This window comes from Manis javanica, chromosome 16, assembly GCF_040802235.1.
Source record: "Manis javanica isolate MJ-LG chromosome 16, MJ_LKY, whole genome shotgun sequence".
Lineage (NCBI taxonomy): Eukaryota > Metazoa > Chordata > Mammalia > Pholidota > Manidae > Manis > Manis javanica.
In genome coordinates, this window is record NC_133171.1 from 26,729,635 (window position 1) to 26,753,205 (window position 23,571).

The window sequence follows — 23,571 nt, forward strand, 5'->3', positions numbered from 1 at the left end:
GAGTATTTCTATACCTGAAACTTTCTAAGTAGAAAACATTTCATCCATCCTAGTTTTTGCACTAAAAAAAGTAAATCTATATTCTAAAAGAGTTCTAAGTTTTTTGTTTTACAAAGACTGAAGAGAATTTGAAGTTTTAATTGGCATTTGTTTAATGGATTTACATAACTTAAACCATAACAAAAAAAATAACAGGCTGAATCAATAAGTAGGCAAACAGACGCAATAGGAAATTTTACTTTTATGTAATAGTACTGTGTATGTTTTAAAAAAAAATCAGTTTTATGTCAATAAGGCATCTCCAGTCCAAAAAAAGGTAACTGAGGAGCACAGAAAAAACAGTTTTACTAAAGAGCCTTGAAATAAATGTGAAGATAAAAAGTAACAGAAACAGAGAGAAACAAAACATGCCCAAGTTTAAGTCACAGTCAGAAATAGCACGATAAATGACAGGCCACCTGAAATTCCAAGTTAATGATTCATTCTCCTGAGAATAAAACTTGTCAAACTTATTCCTTTCTTTCATCTTCCAGAATCTTGGACAGCAGAGCCCTCTGAGGAATCCAGCTAGGTGATACCACTACCTTGGGGTTCGCTTCTTTCTCTCCTCGCTCAATGAAAGCCAAGTCCGGTCCAGTCCAGGATCAGTGGCCATTGCAAGAACTATGGCGCAGTGGGCCTCTCCATCACCTCTGTGCCCTTTCCCTCTGTCTCAGGACCTACCTCCTATCCGTGTTTACAGGGTTTACTGCACTTTCTCCCTCAGATACTCATAAGTACCTGGTCAACAGGTCCTTTATTGTTAAAGTAAAATTCATACTAAAGAACTATTTCAGAGAGCTATCTGAATAGTTTTCATAAACTTTTATGTGTACACTGACTTGCCTTTTGGGACTTAGTGAATGTTTTTAAAAATAGAGTAAGTGGAAAAAAAGAAGAGCAGCTACAAAATAAAGGACTGAGATTACTAATTGCTTTGCTGCAAGTGATTAGGTTACAAGGAAGCAATTAGATTTTCCAAATTCCCAGTGGCAAAAAAACAAAATATTAAATAATAATCCATACAATCTTACATATTAGTATGTAATTGAAGGATACTACATGTCTATGTTATATCTGGAAGAAGAAAGATAAAACTATGTAAATTAAAACCCTTTGCCCAATTTCAGAGGAATTGGGGGTTGGGGAGAAGAATCTTACCTCCAGGTCAAAAGATTATTATTGTGTAAGGATATGAAAACAGCTAAACTATACACTACCTGTATGTTTGTATGTATGCATAAAATATTGCAGGAAGAATATATAAGAAACTGATTAATATGTTTGTTCCTGTGGAGGGAAACTGGGTAACCAAGGGACAGAAATGGGAAGGAGACTATTCACTTCACGCCTTTTGTACCCCTTGAAGACTGTATCATGTCCATATAATTCCCATTCCCCAAAACAATAAAATAATTAGAGGGGGCTATATTAATCCTGCATTCTTCCAAAATAAATCACTATCCAGACGCAGCTTCGCCAGGGCATCTGCGGAGACCTTCTCCTGATTAGCATCCTCCACTCCTCCTGGAGAACAAGGTCTTTGGACGATCAGAGGTCATGAATAAAATCAAATTAATACATTTTTTAAAAATTTCATCCAAGTCTATTTTACACTCAAAATATAAACATGGCATTTACTTACAATGTCTTTTCCCAGTATTGTTATTGTGCTCTTTTTAAAGAAAACAGGATTGGTGAAGATTCCATCACTGAAATTTCAATGTACTTATTCTCCCTCAAATTTCAGTGTATTTGGTTTTGTGTGAAAGAGGGAATACTACTTGCTCTCCTATTTTCTACTGATTAAAATTTTTAGACAAAAACAAAAGATTTTCAAACTGCCTTAGGTGAATGTATGATGTAATATTTTACAAACCTCTTAATTAAAAAGAGAAAATGAATAGTGTAGTCCCTAGATAAATTCTGCATGTCAGAGACTCACCTCTACTACCACTTGACATTTTCCAGAATAGTTCTCTATCTTCCTCTCAAAAGCCACCAGGACCCCTGGCATAGCAGCAAGCCTTTCAGGACTGGTCTCAAGATCTTTTGGATGCCAGCTGCTGGAAAAGAAGGGCCACCATTTTTGGTCTCAGGAACTCTTTGGAGATACTTATTACAGAGTCCATTCCTTCAGTTTTCAAAAAATTGTGTTGTAAAGGGGAAATTCTATTTTTAACTGTTTTTAAGAACAAAGTAAGTAAACCACACATTTAAGAATGAAAATGTTTAAATGATGTGGTATTAGAGGTACCAGTTTTCATATTTTTCATGATTTCTAGATATTCTGAGATCCTGATTTATCTGCTGCAGTGTATTTCCTAGTTGCTATAAATTCAGAGAATACATTCTTTCTTTGTAAGCAGTAACATTAAACATTGTTAGAACAAAGCTGGAAAAGTTTCACACCACAGTCTCTTGTCATTTGCATTTACTATGGAATTCATACTATTCGAAGTCGAGGAATAAACCACTACTTTCATCCTAGGTGCTTAAGGCCCAACTCAGGAGTCATCCTGGACCCTTCCCTCTTCTGCCAAAGTCTTCATGATTCCAACTCGAAAATTTCTTGTAGGCTTCCCTGTTAATCAACCCCACTGCCACTACTTTAGTTTCAGATCTTGTCTCCCACTGCTCAGGGTCACTGCAGGGACAAAGCCATCAGATTCACGTTCTTAAAAGGAACACAACATTAAATGTTACTCCTCAACTTACAACACTTTAAGACGTCCCTGCTCTGTCCCTGCCCCAACCCCATCACTCAAAGGACCAAGACCAGAGCCGTGGTTACAGCTTTCTCCTTCACCTTTTCCCAACTTTAGGTCTTGCAGGCCTTCTGCACACCATTGTATACTTTTAGAAATTCAAAAACAAAGGTCACTATAAAAATAGTATGACATTTTTGAAGTATGTTTAGAACTTACCATATCACTAGACACTGATAACATTCTTTATATTTTTAAAAAGAAAAGGAGCTAACTACTAAGTAAATTCTGAAGATCATCTACCATTTAGTTACCAAAGCCAAAACCAAGACTCAGGTCTGCAGTCCCAGACCTGTGCTGACCACGCCTGCTGTCCTCTCCCACTATGATAATCACACAAAGAAAGGAAGAAAAGTGACTACACTTCCGAAATATGTGCAATGAAATGTTTCTAGAAGATCCATTCATACAGGTATTCATTCATTGCTATGTAACAATTTCCCCATATGGATCCAGCATTCTATATGGGGATCTATAACCTTATCTTCAGCAGTTCATTATTCCTTTATAGTCTCTCAGTTCTACCTAGGTTAGGCAGTACAGAATTAACAGGGTTAAATTAATGGAAGACTTTGCTAAGTAACATCTCACCATTTTGTTCACTGTTTTGACCCAAGAATTATAGCCAGTCGTTAGGAATATCACTGAATTTTTTTTTTTTTTTTTTTTTTTTTTTGGGTTAAAAATCCTTTTAGATTTTATTCTCATGGAAATGCATTTGGTTCTATGAACAAATTTTTTTTTTTTTTTTTTTTTTTTTTTGAGAGGGCATCTCTCATATTTATTGATCAAATGGTCGTTAACAACAATAAAAATCAGTATAGGGGGGTCAATGCTCAATGTACAATCATTAATCCATCTCAAGCCTAATTCTCGTCAGTCTCCAATCTTCTGAAGCATAACGAACAAGTTCTTACATGGTGAACGAATTCTTACAGAGTGAATAAATTCTTACATGGTGAACAGTACAAGGGCAGTCATCACAGAAACTTTCGGTTTTGATCATGCAATATGACCTATAAACAATCAGGTCAAATATGAATATTCGTTTGATTTTTGTACTTGATTTATATGTTGATCCCACATTTCTCCTATTATTATTATTATTTTTATTTTTAATAAAATGCTGAAGTGGTAGGTAGATGCAAGATAAAGGTAGAAAACATAGTTTAGTGCTGTAAGAAGGCAAATGTAGATGATCAGATGATCAGGTGTGTGCCTATGGACTAAGTATTAATCCAGGCTAGACAAGGGCAGCAAGACATCCACGGATGCAGAAGATTTCTCTCAAAGCAGGGGGGGTGAGGTTCTGAGCCTCACCTCTGTTGATCCCCAAATTCTCACCTGATGGCCCCCCTGCGACTGTGCCTGTCTTAGGTTGTTCCTCCCTTGAGGAATCTTACCCGTCTCTGGCTAACCAGTCATCTTCCGGGGCCATACAGGGAAATGTAAAGTTGGTAAGTGAGAGAGAAGCCATATTGTTTGCAAAGGTTAGCTTTTTACTTCTTTGCAGATTTATGCCCTGTGGCTTCTATGCCCAGCACTTGTCTCGAGGTATCTTTACCACCTGGAGGAATTATGATACTCGGTAAATTCGATATAAGGCACGAATTCTATTTAAAGTTTGTAATTAGGAAGGAAGAAGAAAAGCTATAGATGTAGCATATGAAGGAAACTTGGGAGGATTGATTATTTCTTTGACATATCTTCTTGTATAGTACCTTAAGTATGTATAGGTTTTAAACTACTAACTAATTTGCACACACATATTGACATAATAGGAATACGGTGACATAAACAAAGCAAATCTATAATTACCAGCCATCTCCAGTGAAGCCAAGAAAACCATTTAGGCACCCTAGGCATTTGATATCACTGAATTTTTAAAGGTTTAACCCTAAAAACAATAACAAATCAAAAGAAACAGGAAAAAATAGGGCACAATCTTTTATATTCAAAATCAAAACAAATGACTGTTTCCCACAGGATTGCTTAAAAATGCAAACCTATTAAACATCGGAGATTCCATGTTGTCACAGACAGTACCACACTACTCTCTCTACCACACTCTGCACGTGTAGGCCACACACAAGCCCCACTGCTCCACTCTTCTTGGAGGATGTGTTTAGTGTCCCTGGCAAAGACCCAGCATACACAGAATCCCAATCACCATAGCAAGTTAAGTATGTACGTGAGACCATTATTTGAGAAACGTACACAGAATCCCAATCACTGTAGCAAGTTAAGTATGTACATGAGGCCATTATTTGAGGAACATTGTCAGCCTGATGGAATTACAATGACACTTCTCCCAGAAGACAGTAAAAAAGTTGTTTGACCTGAGGTTTTCTTGAACAAATGTGTACTGAAAATTTATTATGTGCCTGGTTCTATAAGGCACTTATGAAAATGCCTCTGAGGTCCAAAATCTTGAGAGATCAAACAATGCTCTAAAATATACAGGTCAAATGTGGCTAATTACCAGAGTTCTCCAAATTAGCTGTTTTTAACTGAGATTTTACTCTATTAAATATTGCTTGTCATAACAGTGACTGTTTTAACAACTCCTCGAAGCTTCTCATAGAAGAAAAGAGAGACTGACTAGACAGAGAAACCTACACCCTATGGACAATATTTACAACAGAGCTTGCTGACGGGGTATGCCACAGACGCCAAGATGCCATCAGGCCAGGATAAGGCCACTAACGGCCAGCAGACTGAGTGACGCATGCAACTAGCAGGGCAGGTGGTGTGAGAAAGGAATGCTATATAGTGAGGAGAAAATCCAAGCTGGAAACTACAGTGAAACAATCTGAAGAAAGCACATGAAAATGAAAAGGGTTTTTACCCAATCCAACAGCAAGTGAGGGCAAAGGGTCCACAATAAGCTCAGAATGGGGTGAACGATCTCCTAACAAAACCACCAAATTTCCCTTCCTACACAGGACCTCACACTAAAGAGGAATTCATGGGAAAGGTTCAAAATTAAGCAGGTCAGCAATGATGGAGATGAAGAAAGAAAAGGTCCAAGTGAAAGTAAGAGAAAGAAACAGAGCAAGAAAATCTCAGAAAACAACTGGCCTTACTTTTAAACATTGTGGAAACAACTGAAGAGAGAGGTAGGTGAGCTAGAAAAGCTATCTTAAATATCAATCACCTTTAAAAGTAATGGAAAACTAATGTCACATAATAATGATCAACAGAAAAGAATCAAGGACAAATCTTATACAGAGATGTCAGAAGCAGAGAGACATCTCTACAATGAAGCCGGACTCGAACAGACACTCCCAGAAGACAGATCGTAAGTGTAGACTTACCTATTCAAAACAAGCTAAAAGACATACACAAGATGTGGAAGAACATGCGAAATCAGTTCATAGACACATAAAGTTATGAAAGAACAAGTGAATCAGAAACATTCAGAATTAAAATGAAGACTCAGTAAGGAATCAGAAATAGAAGAAAACACTATTTCAGAAATGAGTATGAAATAATACGGAATATGCAAACAAAGTAGCCCTACAAATAATGGCCTAAGAGAACTAGAGAGGCAAAGGCGGACAAAAAATCAATTTAAAAAAAAAGGAACAAACCAAAGGATCCAAGAGAAAGTGACAAATTAATATTATTAGGCAATAAAGATCCAACAAAATACCCAAAAACTAATTTTTAAAAAGTCACTGAAATTAAATTTAAAAAAAGTGAAACTGCATATTGAAAGAGCATGCCACATGTAGGTATTTCTTGTCTAGAAGAAACCTGTTTACATTTAAATAGATAGATGGGTTAAACACAAAAGCATGAAGGAAGATATACCATGAAAACATGAAGCTAAGGAAGTCTGCAGTGGCTACTGGCAAACGCATGACCATGACAGCATGTGCACCGCTGCTACACAACAGAAGACGATCTGAGCCACTTACATCATTTCACATTTTCTAACAGCCTCATAAAAATAAAATAAAAACAGGTGAAATTATTACAATTACTTAACGGTGTATTTTATTTAACGCATCCTTCTCTGCAGAATTCCCAAGGAAAACATAATAAAATCTCACCCTCCTCTGAAGACTTAAAATGCTGTCAGAAAGCTGTTTTCCGCAATTAACTGATAATCTAATTACTCAGTAATGGCTTAGACCAAACCCAGGAAAAAGGATCAATGAAACAAACACGTTCTTAGATCCTGTTCCATGCAAAACAAACCCACAAAAACTGCCTGATTCATGTAAAATTTAAGTTTCAACTGCCTATAAATATTCTAGTTCCAGGTTTTTATTTTTTTTAAAGATAGCAGGGGTACTTCACCAAAATACTATACTTCTATCAACTCAAGCCATTTTATTTCACAAATTAGTATGTTCTTAAAAATTAAAATTTATCATAACTTTATCTGAAATACCCTGTGTCAAAGAACTAAAGAGAAGAAAACTTCTTTAATGTATTTAGCTACTTTCACCCTCTACCTCCTATAATCCTTTACATCCCAATTTTACCAGTGAAGATGGGCACAACATGACCACCAATATAAGTACCTGTAATTTAAGTTGCTTTTTAGCAAAAGAGAAATATTCAAAGTATCTATTTTCTTTAGCCTGTTCTCCTATATTTGGCCTAGCTGGTTAGACATTGAAGCTGAGGCCACAGAATATAGTAAGGCTTACTGATGAAGATTAGTGAAAATCCAGGATTATAGCTTCCTTAGAAAAGATTATTTTCTAAGAAAGATCAAAAGTTTAAGTTAAGCAGGTCAATACTGACACATCTTCTGCTAACTTAAACTAAATTAAAGGCTACTAGACTGCCACAGTAGGTTTTTCTAGAAATAACAAGTTTACAATAGAAACCTATATCCATCTAATCTAGTGACTTTTTTCTTATGAAAAAATATAAAGAGTAAAATGTTCAAAACAATTTTAGAACTGTTCTTTCAGTCTTAACCTGCGAACCTTGTCACATTTTTTTAATTATCCAAAAGGAGGAAAATTTTTACCCTCTGAGGTGGAATTTGACTTTTGGAAGAAACTGAATCATATTTTTAACTGTAATATACCATTTTCATTCAAATGCAAATAATGAAAATGTGTTTTGAACTGCTGTGGTAACCAAAGGGGACTGAGCACACACCCCAAGACTCGGGAGTGGAAGGGACTCCAGTGCCACGTGAGCTAGTCCCCACGGGCCCGTTCAGCACCCGAGTCCCAGCCACATGTTTCCGAGTGGACATCCAGCCTCGGCACCACCCATGCCAGGAATGTAAACTCACCGCTTTCCTAGGCGATACTTCCACTTTCGGACGGTGTGAAACACTGGGAAGCACCGCCTTTCCGGCACCTGCACGTATTACCTTGGAACTTGACACACTCGCTTAAGTTATGCTCCCTACGGCTGCGGTGTTTTGGGAATTTTAAAAGTATACAGGAACACAAGGGATAAAGGGACAGAAATCAAGAAATGAAAAAGACTATATAAAAATACAGGATAAACTGGGCGGGAACTCCTTGATTTTTTTTCATTTTCCTCCATTCTCCCCATTCACTACTAAAGATAGCAAGCATTATCTCACAGAATCATATCAAATCAAAGATTGTCCTCAGCATTGCCATTAAAAATGTTAAGTGCACACTGTTCACAGCCTAGCGGCAGCCATCACAAGGGCTGAAATACACATGCGATACAGAGTCTAACCGCTGCGGGGCGCTTACCAGTATGTTAACACAGCAGACGTGCACAGAGGGATGTAACAAACTAGATAGCAGGTAATTAAGCACAACCGATACTCAGAAGAAGGTTTTATTAGAGTAGGGACTTAAGCTGGACTTTAAAGAATGGGGAGAATTTTATTTGAAGAAGGAATATACAAAAAAACATTTCCAGTGAGTACAACAGCACATCTGAAGGCAAGACCGAGATACACATCAGACTGATTGGCCTGGAGCGCAGCCTGCAGATGGCCCAAGCTACCTGCCGCGACGCACCGCGAGTGAAGTCAGAGACGAAAATGCAGCCGACGGCTGAGGTCGCCAGCCACGCCTGGTGACCAGTTTAAGGAAGATCCAACTTAGATTCTCAGAGGAAAACCAATACAAATCTCTTAGAAGAGAAATCAAAGGACCAAAGCAGAGCTCCAGGAGATTATTCTGGATGCGGCGGCCAAACAGATGGAGAGGCGCCCGTGCCGGGAAGATGGGGAACAAGCTGCGGACATGGCAGGGGAGCAACAGGGGCAACGAAAGAAGTGAGAACACAAAACTCCACAGTCCTTTAAGATTAACTGGAACAGTGACACTAATTAGGAAAGAAAGCCAGTCTGGACAACCAGATAATTATTTAACTTTCGAACTTGTCAAGTTGCAGGTAAATAAATATCTACCAATCTTAACATTTACAGATGCTACAAGGTACTATGGCTGCAGCCAAAATTTCTCACAATGAAACACTGAAACAATTGCATAAATCTTTTTTCCCTGTTTCCATATGGAACATACAGAGGCTTGCTGATGCTGTCAGAGCGATGTTAACTCTGATACTCCACCATTTACTCAAGTGCACAATGTTATCTTGGGGAAAAAAAAACAAAACAACCCATGATGGGTCACATCTATTTCTTTCTTATAACTGCAGTAACAGCTAGCTTTCTTTGCTTCACTGAAAAGCATTTTGCATAAAGGAACAAGATTTTTAATTACTTCACAGGAGTTAATGAGTATGCAAAGATAAGTGGATGACGTAACAGCCATGTTGAAATTCCAGTGCCACAGAATCAACCTAACTGGCTGTCCCCAGCCTCACAGAACATACAATTAAAACTGATGCTTGGGAAAATTCCCAATCACTTCATGCCAAGGATATCCAAGGCTGCTTAAGAAAGATAAAACCTATGAACACCAAATGTCCCTAGCGGACAATCTAAATACCTGGAGCTCACTGTGGAAGGCGCTCCTGGAAGGAGGGAGGAGTGTGGGCACAGAGAGGGCACCTGGGTCCGCGAGGGGAAATGGGCGTCCCGAAGAAAACTGCAACTGTACAAAATCTCCATCCAGCAGGCAGGAAAAGCAGAATAGTGAAAAATACACTGACTAAATAAACAAATGAAAGATGTGGGATAGCAACTTAGGTTCTTTTACAAAGAAAAGGCTTCAAGAGAGCAGCGGTTAGTGTCCAGTGAAGCAGGAAGATCAAGGAAGAGGGGGGTGGAGAGCTGGATCTGACCACCGGGGTAACTAGTATTTTTCTGTGAGTGCCGACTTAGCAGAATGATGGGAATAGAAATGACTTAGTAGAGGCAAAAGTATGATAAAGAAATTAAACAGCAGGTAAAGACCTTACTCAAGAACTGCAACTGCTAAAGTAGGGTAAGAGCTACTCCTGCAGTGGCTGACATACTGTGAGTTCTTAATACGCTCACTGGCTGAACGAGCAAACAAAAGAATAAATGCGTACAGCAGAATCAAGCAGCATATGGTGGGGGAAAGAGGCTCTGAGGGAGACTTTTCTATGGTTGGAGAGTTGTGTGAGCAATGTGTTTAAAGAAGGGGAGTTTAAACAGATGTCTCCAGGTGAGTATAAATTCTTTAATTAGATGGAAAAGCAGAAAAGAAGGCTGAGAATGAAAATCAATGCAGAGAAACTAGCAACCACCACCTTCTTCTACTCTGTTCCTAAAAGAAGGATACAAAAAGCTAGAAGTAAAAGCAGAAACTTTCAGAGGTTGGTTGCACACAGAATAAGAGGAAACACAGCTTCTATTCTTTTGTGGAAAGACCTGGGTTTAAAGACCTTTCCTTCTAGCACAAAATGTAGTCGGAGCTAAAGTATTGGTAAAGATATGAACAGAGGGAATAAAAATGCCTACAAAATACTGAAGGCAAGTTCACTAAGGATAAATCATATGACTATGGAGACTGGGCAATTTCACACACAAAGTCCCCCACGATGTGTTGTACAAACGAGTGAGCTTCACCTGAGACAACACTAAGTACCATACAGCAGGTAAGTGGCGCTAGTCTGCAAGTCAAGAATACTAACATATTTGTAGATACATAAAAGTGGTCCAAAAGTTATCAAGACAAATATATGGAGTATACTTACCAATATGGACAAAGTCTACCTAAGATGTTTTATTAGGCAGCACAATTTACAAAACTCTGCACAGAGCGAGCTAAGAAACTTAAGAGCACAGGTAATATTCCTGTGTAATAAAACTAGGTATTTCTCATTTTAATTCCTTCAATACAGGCACTGAAAAAAAGAAAATTGAAGAACTTTTTCAATAATAGGGAAAAGTGGTAATCAAGACTTGGAGTTAACGAATAAGTACAAAATAAAAAAGAAAGCTATAGTACTTATAATAAAAGTAAAAAAAACTGGTTCTTTCCAAAAATTTGAGAAGTTCCTGGCAATAAACCCAAAATCAAAGACATGTAATCTGCCCATGAAAGAATTATGATTAAAATTTAAGGTGAATAACTCTTTTCTGTGCTAATAAAAATCGAAATAAGTTTTGGTAGATAAATTATTTTCTTGTAAAATAAGCATACAGTAATTCTGACACTGCTATGGTGTGGTAGATGCTCTAAAACTGACATACACTCACAACATCTATATAAAATAGCTGATACAAATATGTTACATGTATATACATAAAATATTAGCTGGTAAGAAACCTTGAGGCAAAACTCAATAAGTAGCTACATTTTACAGAGTTATACACACACACACAAAAAAAACATTTTTATTTAATAGCTTGACAGGGCTCAAAGATTAAATCATGTTTCCACATGTACTAATAGAAGATCTTAAAATATGTAACTAATGCGAAGTGTCATCATATATATACATAATCAGAAACATAATTCTCATGAAACACTGGGAGTGGGGATAGGGAACAGACATAGGATAGAACTATATGCAGTAGTTCTTTTACTTCTATTAGTAAACATCTCCCAAGCATTTTTACATCAAAGAAATCCTCATAAAATATCATATGAATAAGAAACACTAAATCACACTGTGCTCTTCACTTTCTACAGTTTGAATTAAGATTTAGAGTTAGTAAGCCTGGACTCCAAAATATAAAAATGTCCATGTACAGCAACCTGAGGACACAGAGATCCGGGTAGTGGTTGCCCCCGGGCACAGGACTACAAATTGGCACACAGCTTTCCAGGGTGACGGAAACACCCAGTTATCGTCACTGGGGTGTTGGTGACACAGGTCAGACATCTGCCAAGATACAGGAAACTCACTTAAACCTGTAAATTCTTCTCTCTGTAATTGTATCTCAATTTTTTAAAAAAGCATTAAAAAAAAAAGGCCCAGGTATAAACAGAGTTAGATTACAGGGAACATACCTACCACCTCAGGAAAAAGGATATGCTAAAATGGGAATAAGGAGCAACCTTAATAGACAACATATGCAATCACCTAACTATTCTTCTCAAAATGCCTACTAAACATCCCACACTATTAAAAATGATTTAATTCTATTTCACAAAATATTCTCAAAAAGTAATTCACTTACATTCAGCACCACACAGTGAGTCAATTTGTTTATTTACTGGTAGTGCATTTAGCAACCAACTCGTCATAGCAGATTCACTAAGAAGCTGAACTGCTTAATGTCCAAAAGATATTCAAGGCAGCACCACTGAGGGTTTTACCTGATGAACAAATGCACTGCTACTACCCATGACGGACAAGCTAACACTGTTCTGTTCTAAATTCTTTACCCACAGAAGCTTTTTTGGATCTCACAGCAATGTACAGAAGCAGATGCTCTTGCTATTCCCTGAGGTTAAGGATTCTGTCAAGACCACCCAGGTCCAACTGCGACCTCTGACTCTACAGACAACTTTCTTAATCGCTTTGTTCTACTTCCTCTCTAGAATCAGTTGCCTTGAAGTTTTCTAGGCTAACATAAAGTTGTGCTTTATAGTATGGAACTTGGGGTAACTTCACCAATTACTTACTGACTGTGTTGCACAGCAGTCCCAGAACAATTTTCAAAGAACAATTCTGTCTTTGCTTTCAGGTACCCACAGGCCTGCCAGAATGCTGGATGGGATATCTGCATGATGAGCCTTCTCTATTCTTTTTTTTTTTTAAGTAAATCTTTATTGTCTACTCATGTCATTTTTGAGTGCCCCCTAACCTTATTTCTCACAACAGAACACCTGGAGGAAGAGCTCTGTGGTGTATGGAGCATAGAGAGCATTCTCTGGTAACAAGTACTAATCAAAACTGCCTTGCATTCCAAAATAATAATTCTTGTTTCAAGAAGTTGACAGTTGGAACCATGCAAATAGTGTTCCAATAAAATTTCAAAGACTGCATATTACTTAATCATTGTTTTCAAAATCCTTACATTTTTAGTAATATAGAACCTTGCTGTGTATCTGTAAACTATTGCATAGAAAACCAGTGTACAGCTGCCCTCCAAATGGGAAGTTCAGCTCTAAGTTACAGGAAAAGAACAGTGCCCACCTCAAGTAACCAGCTAGTCAACTTCTTTAAATAGCCTGGTTGGGAAAAATACAACTTCTGAAAAACTGAATTGTCCAGGAAGTTCATGTCTGTCCTTAGTTTGAAATGAACCATTAAAAAGGCAGTACACTTTGGGTCTTGAATGTTTTGTACCTCCACAACCCATTACAAACACCAATAACATTCTCAAGCTACACGTCACATTTTCTTGAAGACACCTAAGAAACAAGAAATCTTTGCTACCACAATTACTACAGAGACGCTATTAAGAACACTGCCTTAATATGAAATGTTCAAAAACCCTGCTTCCTTGATATAACAAGTAAATTTTCTCCTCAAGGATCTTGAAAATGCCTATCATATTTCCTTTTATGCCCTAGCCAGCAGAAGTCTCAAAAACTTATTTAAGACTGAACTAAATAAATTTTGCTTAACTTCAAAGTCTGAAGATGTCTTTTCCTTTGAAAATTTTTGAGGTTTAATTTTTTTATTATTTAAGTCTTTGCTCCATTTGGCATAAATATGTCTTCTGTATAGAAATCTTATTTTCTTTAACCAAATCTGTACATCTTTTATGACCCACTCCCCCAGCATCTATTCTACTCTCTCTACCCTGACCTCATCCCACCCCTGCCAATTTTTGTGTTCTTTGTTTTTTTTCTAATTGTGAGGTATGCATGAGTATCACTGAGGTTCAGCTACATATATTTCTTTACTCAGCCTTCAAATGACTACAAGTAATTTGAAAAGGGTTTAAGAAAAAAGTGGTGCAATTTCACTGTGAGTTATAAAATAAAACAAGTAGAAATAAACATTTTTACATTAGCAGTCAACCTTAATGTGTGTGTGAGAATTCAAGACTGTCATGCTGGAAAAATGGCAAACCCTTAAAATTATAAATGTATCTCTAACAAAGCTAAAGCGCTCAAACCAAGTCCCAATGAGGCGTCAGAGCACCTGCTAACTGGGATGTCTCCGGACTGTTAGGCCCTGTCTGAAAATCAGGAACACTTCCGTCCAGAAGGGAGGCCCTTCCGGTCAGTTCTTAGGCTCGAGGTGGCCTGTTCTTTACCCAGCGCCCTCCACCAACAGGAGAACCAAACAGACTGTGTATGGAGTTATGCGGGCAAAGTTCAACACGAGGAAAAGGAATTAATTTTTAAATACTTTAAAACCAACATTCTGGATAAAAATAGATCAAAAAACTGAATTCACTTCAGACCCAAGAAAAAAGAAGTACTTGTGAACTGACAATTTAAATCACACACAAATTTTATATAACATATGCTTTTTTTCAATGTTAATCCTTAGGTGCAGATAAATAAAAATCTATTTTAAATATTTTAAATAATTAATCAGTAAGGAAATATTCACCTGTATCTGTTCTGGTGTCCATTGGTCTAGGTTGACTGACTTGACCCTGGATATATGAACTCCAAGATTTCTATGGATTCCAGCGCATCTGATGCAAATAAACACACCAATGTTCCAGGAAGCCCAGCGGGGACCTAATTAAGGAGAAGTAAAGAAAAGCAAACATTAAAAACTAAATTAAATATCAAGACAACGTAAGTATTCTGTATTTTTATACAGCAATAATGGAGACTTACAGAATTTACATGCCCCAGTTTTAAAGTGGCACCGGCACTGGCTTACTAGGAAGACATGTGTGTTGGCTATACTAAAAGGTCAAAAACCAACCTTCAAAAGAATTAATGAGTTTATGCTAATTTTGTTTTCCTAGAAACTTTCCCCAAAATATAAGAATTTAAAACTATGTGAAATTTGTTTTTGCTCAGCATATTGCCATAGTTAATATTTCATAGTAAAAATAAGTTAATTTATTAAATGTAAAAGGCATTGCTTGAAAGATAACCAAACAAATGAAAATCAAAGAGATTTTTTAAATGAAATGTAGAAATTAGTAAGAAATAGACCACCAACCTAATTGAAAAATGGGTAATTCACTGAAGAAATGTGTGGCCAATAAACATATAAAAGCATGCACAACCTCACTGATAATTCAGGGAAATGTTGTTTATTATTCAACAAACCCATTTTGCATTCAACACATTGGGAAATATTTTTTTAATCAATTAATACTAAGTATTAGCAAGGATGAGAAAGAATAAGGATTGCTTCAAGAAGCCTTGAATCTCAAATATATCCCTGTCAGTAAGAAAGGTTACAGCCAAACTGAGCTGTGCTATAAAATGTTAGTTTTTGGGTCTGAAGAACACTGCAGATAAACTCATGTAAGAATACAAGCCTTGATTCCAGGGAAAAAGACGGTGGTGTGAGAAGTGAGGCAGAAACCTCCTCCCAAAACCACATACAACACAAAAATACAGCAAATACAACTAATCCTGAAAAAGTGGCCCAAAGACTGCAACAGATTGCCCACATCTGGGGAAAAGAGAAGACCTCACAGAAAAGGGTAAAGTAGCAAAGCCACAATCCGGTGGGATGCATGTCCCCCCACCTCCACCCAAGCTCACCAGTGGGAGGAAGAGAAACAGAGTGGGGAGGGAGTGGAGGCCCAGGACTGCTAAACACCCACCCCTGGAGATCTACTCCAGGAGCACGAACCCACATTGCATGGTGCTCTGGAGATTAGAGGGGCTGGAAAGCAAAGACAGGTGGACTACTCAGAGAGACTGAGATTCCAGCCGCTTGAGGAGAGCAGGTAACCACAACCAGTCGCTCTGGGAGAGAGAAAGGCGGCCCTCTGAAAGGCTTCCCAACAGCAAGAGGGCTGCTAAAGCGTCAAGGGTTACACAGAGCTTGCCGCTCAGGAGAAAGGACAACACTGTCCTGGCGCACTCAGCCCAGCAGGTTGGGAACTTTCAGGAGCTTCAGGCGCTCCAGCCCCCTGGCTGGCAACGGAGCTCCGAGGCCCCCACCGCAATACACAGGCAGCTGCTCCTACATCCTGGCTGGAACCTGCTCACAAACCTGCTGCCTCTGCCATCACACCAGGCCAGCAGGAGGGCAGACCCACCTGTGGCAGCTACAGGGGCCTAACGCAGAGGCTGCTCCCTGCGCTCTGGGCCCACTGGCCCTGGCAGTGGGGGGAGGCACTGTGGCAGGGAAGCAAGAAAGAGTCTTTCCTCCCGACAGGCACCGGTGCTGCTTGCCTGCAACCTGAACCATTGCTCCAAGATCTGGGCAGCTACAGAGAACAGAGCTTCTGGGCACTAGGGTGTGCCACCTACACAAAGTTATCATTCCATAGTAATCATTACAAATATGAAATGGCCAAAGAACCTTGTGCAAACCACAACTCTCAAAAAAACAGAAAGAGGGCTAAGTGAAGCTGAAATCACTAATTTCCCTGAGAAAGATTTCAAAATAAAAATCATAAACATTCTCACAGAGCTACCAAAAAATATTCAAGATTTCAGGGAGGACTTCAAGAAAGACATAGAAACTTTAGAAAAAATCTAATACCCGTCTTCCTTAAAGTTTTCCAAGTAGAAGAGGAGGGAATACTTCCAAACTCATTCTATGAGGACAGCATCACTCTAATACCAAAACCAGGCAAAGACCCCACAAAAAGAAAATTACAGATCAATATCCCTGATGAATACAGACACAAAAATCCTCAACAAAATATGAGCAAACCAAATTCAGAAATACATCAAAAAGATCATCCATCACAACCAAGTGGGATTTATTCCAGGGATGGTACAACATTTGAAAATCAATCAACATTATACATGGCATCAAAAAGAACAAAATTCACATGATCTCCAGAGGTGCTGAAAAAGCATTCAACAAAATTCCACATCCATTCATGATAAAAACTCTCAACAATATGGGCATGGAGGGCAAATACCTCAACATAATAAAGGCTATATATGACAAACCTACAGCCACCATCATACTTAACAGTGAGAAACTCAAAGCTTTTCCTTTAAGGTTGGGAACATGACAAGGATGCCCACTCTCCCCACTTTTATTCAACATAGTTCTGGAGGTCCTAGCCATGGCAATCAGACAACACAAAGAAATAAAGGGCATCCAGATTGGTAAGGAAGAAGTTAAACTGTCACTCTTTGCAGATGACATGATATTGTACATAAAAAACCCTAAAGAATTCACTCCAAAACTACTAGAACTAAAATCTGAATTCAGCAAAGCTGCAGGATACAAAATTAATACACAGAAATGTTGCATTCCTACACACTAACGATGAACTAGCAGAAAGAGAAATTAGGAAAACAATTCCATTTATAATTGCATCAAATAGAATAAAATACCTAGGAGTAAACCTAACCAAGGAGGTGAAAGACCTATGAAAACTACAAGACACTCAGGAGAGAAATTAAGTAAGACACCAATTAATGGAAATACATCCTGTGCTCATGGATAGGAAGAATAAATATTGTCAAAATGGCCATCCTGCCTAAAGCAATCTACAGATTCATTGCAATCTCCATCAAAATACCCACAGCACTGTTTAACAAACTAGAACAAATAGTTCTAAAATTCATATGCAACCACCAAAGACCCTGAATAGCCAAAGCAATCCTGAGGAGGAAGAACAAAGCTGGGAGATTATGCTCCCTGACTTCAAGCTCTACTACAGCCACAGTAATCAAGACAATTTGGTACTGGCACAAGAACAATCCCATAGATCAAGGGAACAGAATAGAGACCCCAGATATAAAATCACACATATATGGTCAATTAATAAATGATAAAGGAGCCATGGATATACAACGGGGGAAATGATAGCCTCTTCAACAACTGGTGTTGCAAAACTGGACAGCTACATGTAAGAGAATGAAACTGGATCATTGTTTAACTCCATACAGAAAAGTAAACTCGAAATCAATCAAAGACCTGAATGTAAGTCATGAAACCATAAAACTCTTAGAAGAAAACATAGGCAAAAATCTCTTGAATATAAACATGAGCAACTTTTTCCTGAAGACATCTCCTCAGGCAAGGGAAACAAAAGCAGAAATGAACAAATGGGACTACATCAAGCTAAAAGGCGGCCTCTGTTCAGCAAAGAACATCAGCAGAACAAAAAGGCATCCTACAGTATGGGAGAGTGTATTGGTAAACAACATATCCCATAAGGGATTAAAACCCAAAATATATAGAGCTCACACGCCTCAACACCCAAAAAGCAAATAACCCAGTTAAAAAATAGGCGGAGGAAATCTCATGACTATAGACTATCTATGGTTAAAAGAACATATGGGATGTGAACAGATCCCAGAAATGGGCTGCTTTAATTTGTCTGATGGTTCAAGTACAGTTGGACAATATCCATCATATCATAGATAAATTTTCACAAATGCCTAGGGTGCCTAAATGGTTTTCTTGTCTTCACTGGAGATGGATGGTAATTATAGATTTGCTTTGTTTATGTCACCGTATTCCTATTATGTTAATATGTGTGTACAAATTAGTTAGTAGTTTAAAACCTATACATACTTAAGGTACTCTACAAGAAGATATGTCAAATAAATAATCAATCCTCCCATGTTTCCTTCATATGCTACATCTATAGCTTTTCTTCTTCCTTCCTAATTACAACCCTTAAATAGAATTCGTGCCTCATATCGAATTTACCGAGTATCATAATTCCTCCAGGTGGTAAAGATACCTCGAGACAAGTGCTGGGTATAGAAGCCACAGGGCATAAATCTGCAAAGAAGTAAAAAGCTAACCTTTGCAAACAATATGGCTTCTCTCTCACTTACCAACTTTACATTTCCCTGTATGGCCCCGGAAGATGACTGGTTAGCCAGAGACGGGTAAGATTCCTCAAGGGAGGAACAACCTAAGACAGGCACAGTCGCAGGGGGGCCATCAGGTGAGAATTTGGGGATCAACAGAGGTGAGGCTCAGAACCTCACGCCCCCTGCTTTGAGAGAAATCTTCTGCATCCGTGGATGTCTTGCTGCCCTTGTCTAGCCTGGATTAATACTTGGTCCATAGGCACACACCTGATCATCTGATCATCTACATTTGCCTTCTTACAGCACTAAACTATGTTTTCTACCTTTATCTTGCATCTACCTACCACTTCAGCATTTTATTAAAAATAAAAATAATAATAATAATAATAAGAGAAATGTGGGATCAACATATAAATCAAGGACAAAAATCAAACGAATATTCATATTTGACCTGATTGTTTATAGGTCATATTGCATGATCAAAACCGAAAGTTTCTGTGATGACTGCCCTTGTACTGTTCACCATGTAAGAATTTATTCACTATGTAAGAATTCGTTCACCATGTAAGAACTTGTTCGTTATGCTTCAGAAGATTGGAGACTGACGAGATTTGGCTTGAGATGGATTAATGATTGTACATTGAGCGTTGACCCCCCTATACTGATTTTTATTGTTGTTAACGACCATTTGATCAATAAATATGAGAGATGCCCTCTCAAAAAAAAAAAAAAAAAAAAAAAATAGGCGGAGGATATGAACAGACAGTTCTCCAAATAAGAAATTCAGATGGCCAACAGGCACATGAAAAGATGCTCTACATCACCAATTATCAGGGATATGCCAATTAAAACCACAATGAGATATCACCTCATACCACTTAGGATGGCCAACATCCAAAAAACAAGGAACAACAAATGCTGGAGAGGATGCAGACAAAGGGGAACTCCTACACTGTTGGTGGAAATGTAAATTAGTTCAACCATTGTGGAAAGCAATATGGAGGTTCCTTAAAAAACTAAAAAAAATAGAAACACCATTTGACCCAGGTACTCCACTCCTAGGAATTGACCCAAAGAAAACAAGATCCCTGATTCCAAAAGACACATGCACCCCCATGTTTACCACTGCACTATTTACAATAGCCAAGATATGGAAGCAACCTAAGCATCCATCAGTAGATGAATGGATAAAGAAGACATATATAATATACCATAAAATACTATAAAAAGAAAACAAATCCTACCATTTGCAACAACATGGATGGAGCTAGAGGGTATTATGCTCAGTAAAATACGCCAGGTGAAGAAAGACAAGTACCAAATGATTTCTCTCATTTGTGGAGTATAAGAACAAAGCAGAACTGAAGGAACAGAACAGCAGCAGAATCACAGACTCCAAGAAGGAACTAGCGTTACCAAAGGGAAGGGAGTGGGGAGGGAGGGAGAAGGGGAATTATGATTAGCATACATAATGTAGGTGGGTCACAGGGAAGGCAGTACAGCACAGAGAAGACAAGTAGTGACTCTATAGCATCTTAATAGGCTGATGGACAGCGACTGCAATGGGGTGTTGGGGTAGTGGGCTTGCCAATATGGGTGAATGTTGTAACCACATGTTGCTCATGTGCAACCTTCGTAAGACTGTGTATCAATGATACCTTAATAAAATAAATATATGAATATAAGCCTCAACTGTACTATTCTTCATACCTTTCAATATATTTTCTTGGTAATTTTAAGTGTTCTTATGATTATTTTCCCATATTGCTTGTATACTTAAAGTAAAAATGGAAAAATAAAAGTAATAGTTGTCAAATATTCAGAAACTAATACCTAGCAGATTTCTATAAATCACTTGACTGTGAAGAAATATATAGAGATATCAATAAAAAACAGGCTCTTTTAAAATTTAGGCTTTTGTTTTAAGTACATATTTTTTATCTAAAGGTGAGAGTTAATCTACAAAAGTAACAGTGAAGCCAGTAATTACAATGCAGAAAACTAAACACATCCCCCAAAATTGCTTAGGAGGAAGGTTATGCACACACTATTTATACCAAATCACCTGCTTTTAAGTTAGAGAACTGATACCTATAAATTGACAAACATCTGGGACATGCTCTGTTTAAATTATCTGTCTGATTTCAACAGTGTCAAAATGAATTAGAAGCCAGAAGACCCTACTGTCAACTTACCTGGCCACCTTTGAGCTGCATCAATTACACTGGATTAGTAACAAACTGAGCACAAGGTTCTCATTGGTTAAATGGAGTTAGGACTGGCTGCCTCACTACTTAGGTTGCCCCTATTACCTAGGTGAGACTTGTATGGAAAATATTTCGGAAATTTTAAAGCACTACTTGAAGTTACTGTCGTATTAATAAATTTGAAAATCAAAATACAGTATTTTCCTCTTCTAGAGGTTTCTACATTGGTCTGCAGAACAACTGCATCTTAACTTGCCTCAAAAATAACTCCTGAAAGGGCAGTGAGGTTGATAGGAAAACAAAAGACTTTCCATGCACTCCTAGTGTGGCTTCATTTTTGTTCTTAAAATAGAATGATTCCCTTCAGAACATCTGCCAGATCCACAGCCAAATACAAATGGAGACTGTTCTCCACAACGCACTTCTCCTGATGCAGCAAATGTCACGACTGAGTGAATTAATCACGGAGCATCATTTAGGTGATGTGCTAGTGACCGTCCATGCAGGTAAAATGCTGTAGCAGCCAACACAGACGTGCTTTCTACAATAATTACTAGCAGTAATAGAAAAAAACTGGCTATTACTACTAAGCAAAAGCTGGATATAATTAAATGTTAGGTGGTATTTTACAACTTGAGGCTATAAAAACTATTTTATTGATTCCTGCAAGGAATAAAAAAAAAAACCTTTGCTATCATTTATGGGAAACTTTAGACCTAATCACTTTTTACCAATTGAAATAATAATGTAATTTTGTCAATGCACCTTTCTTTGGGATATAGCTTTTATATCCTAAGTGCTATCATATCTTAACAATATAGTTAAGGAACCCAAAAAAGATAGACTTTTAAAAGCCTAACTGAAATTATAAATGGATTATCTACACTATAAAATTAATCTTGTAAATTTACCTAAAATTGCCTTGATAAAATAGTAACTGTTCAACATGTTAGTCATTCAATTTTTGGTACAAAGTTCTCATTTTCAAGCACCAAACTATTCAATGGGTACTTAGCCAACTCTGTGCCAAGTGAGTGCTGTTAGAAGACCAGGGACAGAAAGGTAAACAGCTCGGTTGACAGACTCAGGAGAGGCCAACCTGCACATAAATAGGTATAACCACTTAAAACCAGCTGGCGAAATCTAGTAATTTCCTAGATGAATAAACCCTTGCACCAAGCAACCTACTCACATGCACATGCTCATGCTTACACACACACACATGTATGTTATCAATTTATACACATAATGACAGGTTTATATACACATACACAACACATCCTACAGCAGTATTTAAATGGCAGGTCACAACTCATTAATTCCACCTCAGCAAGGATTTATTTTTAGAAGAGGATAAACAGGTATGAGTGCATCCCATGAAGAGCAAACAATTTTGTTAAACCTTTATTAAAAATTCAGTAGATACATATATACATGCAGACACACACATACACATAATCAAGTCATGCTGTTAAATGTTTTTCTGAGTCATGGTCAAATAAGGCTGAAAAACACTACAAAGAAACTAATACCTATATTCAAGAAGCAGGTGGCAGAATATTTACAGCAGCACGGTCTCTACAACCATTGGAAATAAATGTTCACAGCATGATTATCTCACCATACAATGGAATATTACACAACACCAAAAATGAGTAAACTGCACATATCAACATGGATCTCAAACATAGCAGAATAATTAATTTCAGCATAATGTGACAGATAGAAGGGGCAATGAGGACCCTAACTAGGCAGTCAGCTGGACGGCATGCAGGGCTCACTCGGGAGGCAAAGGCAGTGGGCAGAGAATATGGCAAGAAACACTCTTGGCAAAAGCTGACAGGTGTGGCATGCTAGGGGGCGCTGGTGCAGCTGCAGAGCAGAGTTTAAAGCACGTGGGGAGATCGTCACGAGGTGACAGGAGGAGGCCTCATGACGAACCGCTGCCGAACGATCCATCCTGGCCCCCACGGGCAGGGGAGCTTTCATAAAGACCCCTTCCGAGTCCGTCACGGCATCCCACTCATGCTGTGACTGCACACGCCCTTTCCTGCCTCCCTGCCTTTGCATCTGTCGCCTCCTCTGCCCCCGATGTTCCTTTCTGGGTCCTCACATGTCTGGCTCACTTTGTAACACAGGACTCAGGTCACGCTGCCTACTGAAAGGACTTTCATGACAGCTAAGCCTCAAAGTCAGAAAATTTTAAAAGATATGCCCAATCAGTTCTAGATCAGTATTCCTCAAACTCTAATGTGCATGCACATCCCTGGGGATATTATGAAAATACACATGGTACGTCGGTGGCCCCAGAGTGGTACCTGAGATTCTGCATCCCTAATAAGCAACCTGTGATGCTAGGCTGCCATCCACAGC

General features: G+C 38.2%; 1 protein-coding gene across 6 annotated transcripts in view; it reads right to left on the reverse strand.

The window, feature by feature from the left end:
* Nucleotides 1-23,571, reverse strand: part of SMAP1 (small ArfGAP 1) — a 165,819-nt gene that overhangs the window by 67,241 nt on the left and 75,007 nt on the right. For all 6 annotated transcript variants that reach the window (XM_037012622.2, XM_073224480.1, XM_073224482.1 and 3 more), the window contains one exon: nt 14,667-14,800. Coding sequence is in view for 5 of the 6 variants with exons in the window: in XM_073224480.1 (XP_073080581.1) it covers nt 14,667-14,800 (134 nt within the window). In the remaining variant the exon portion in view is untranslated. The remainder of the gene's footprint in view (nt 1-14,666; nt 14,801-23,571) is intronic.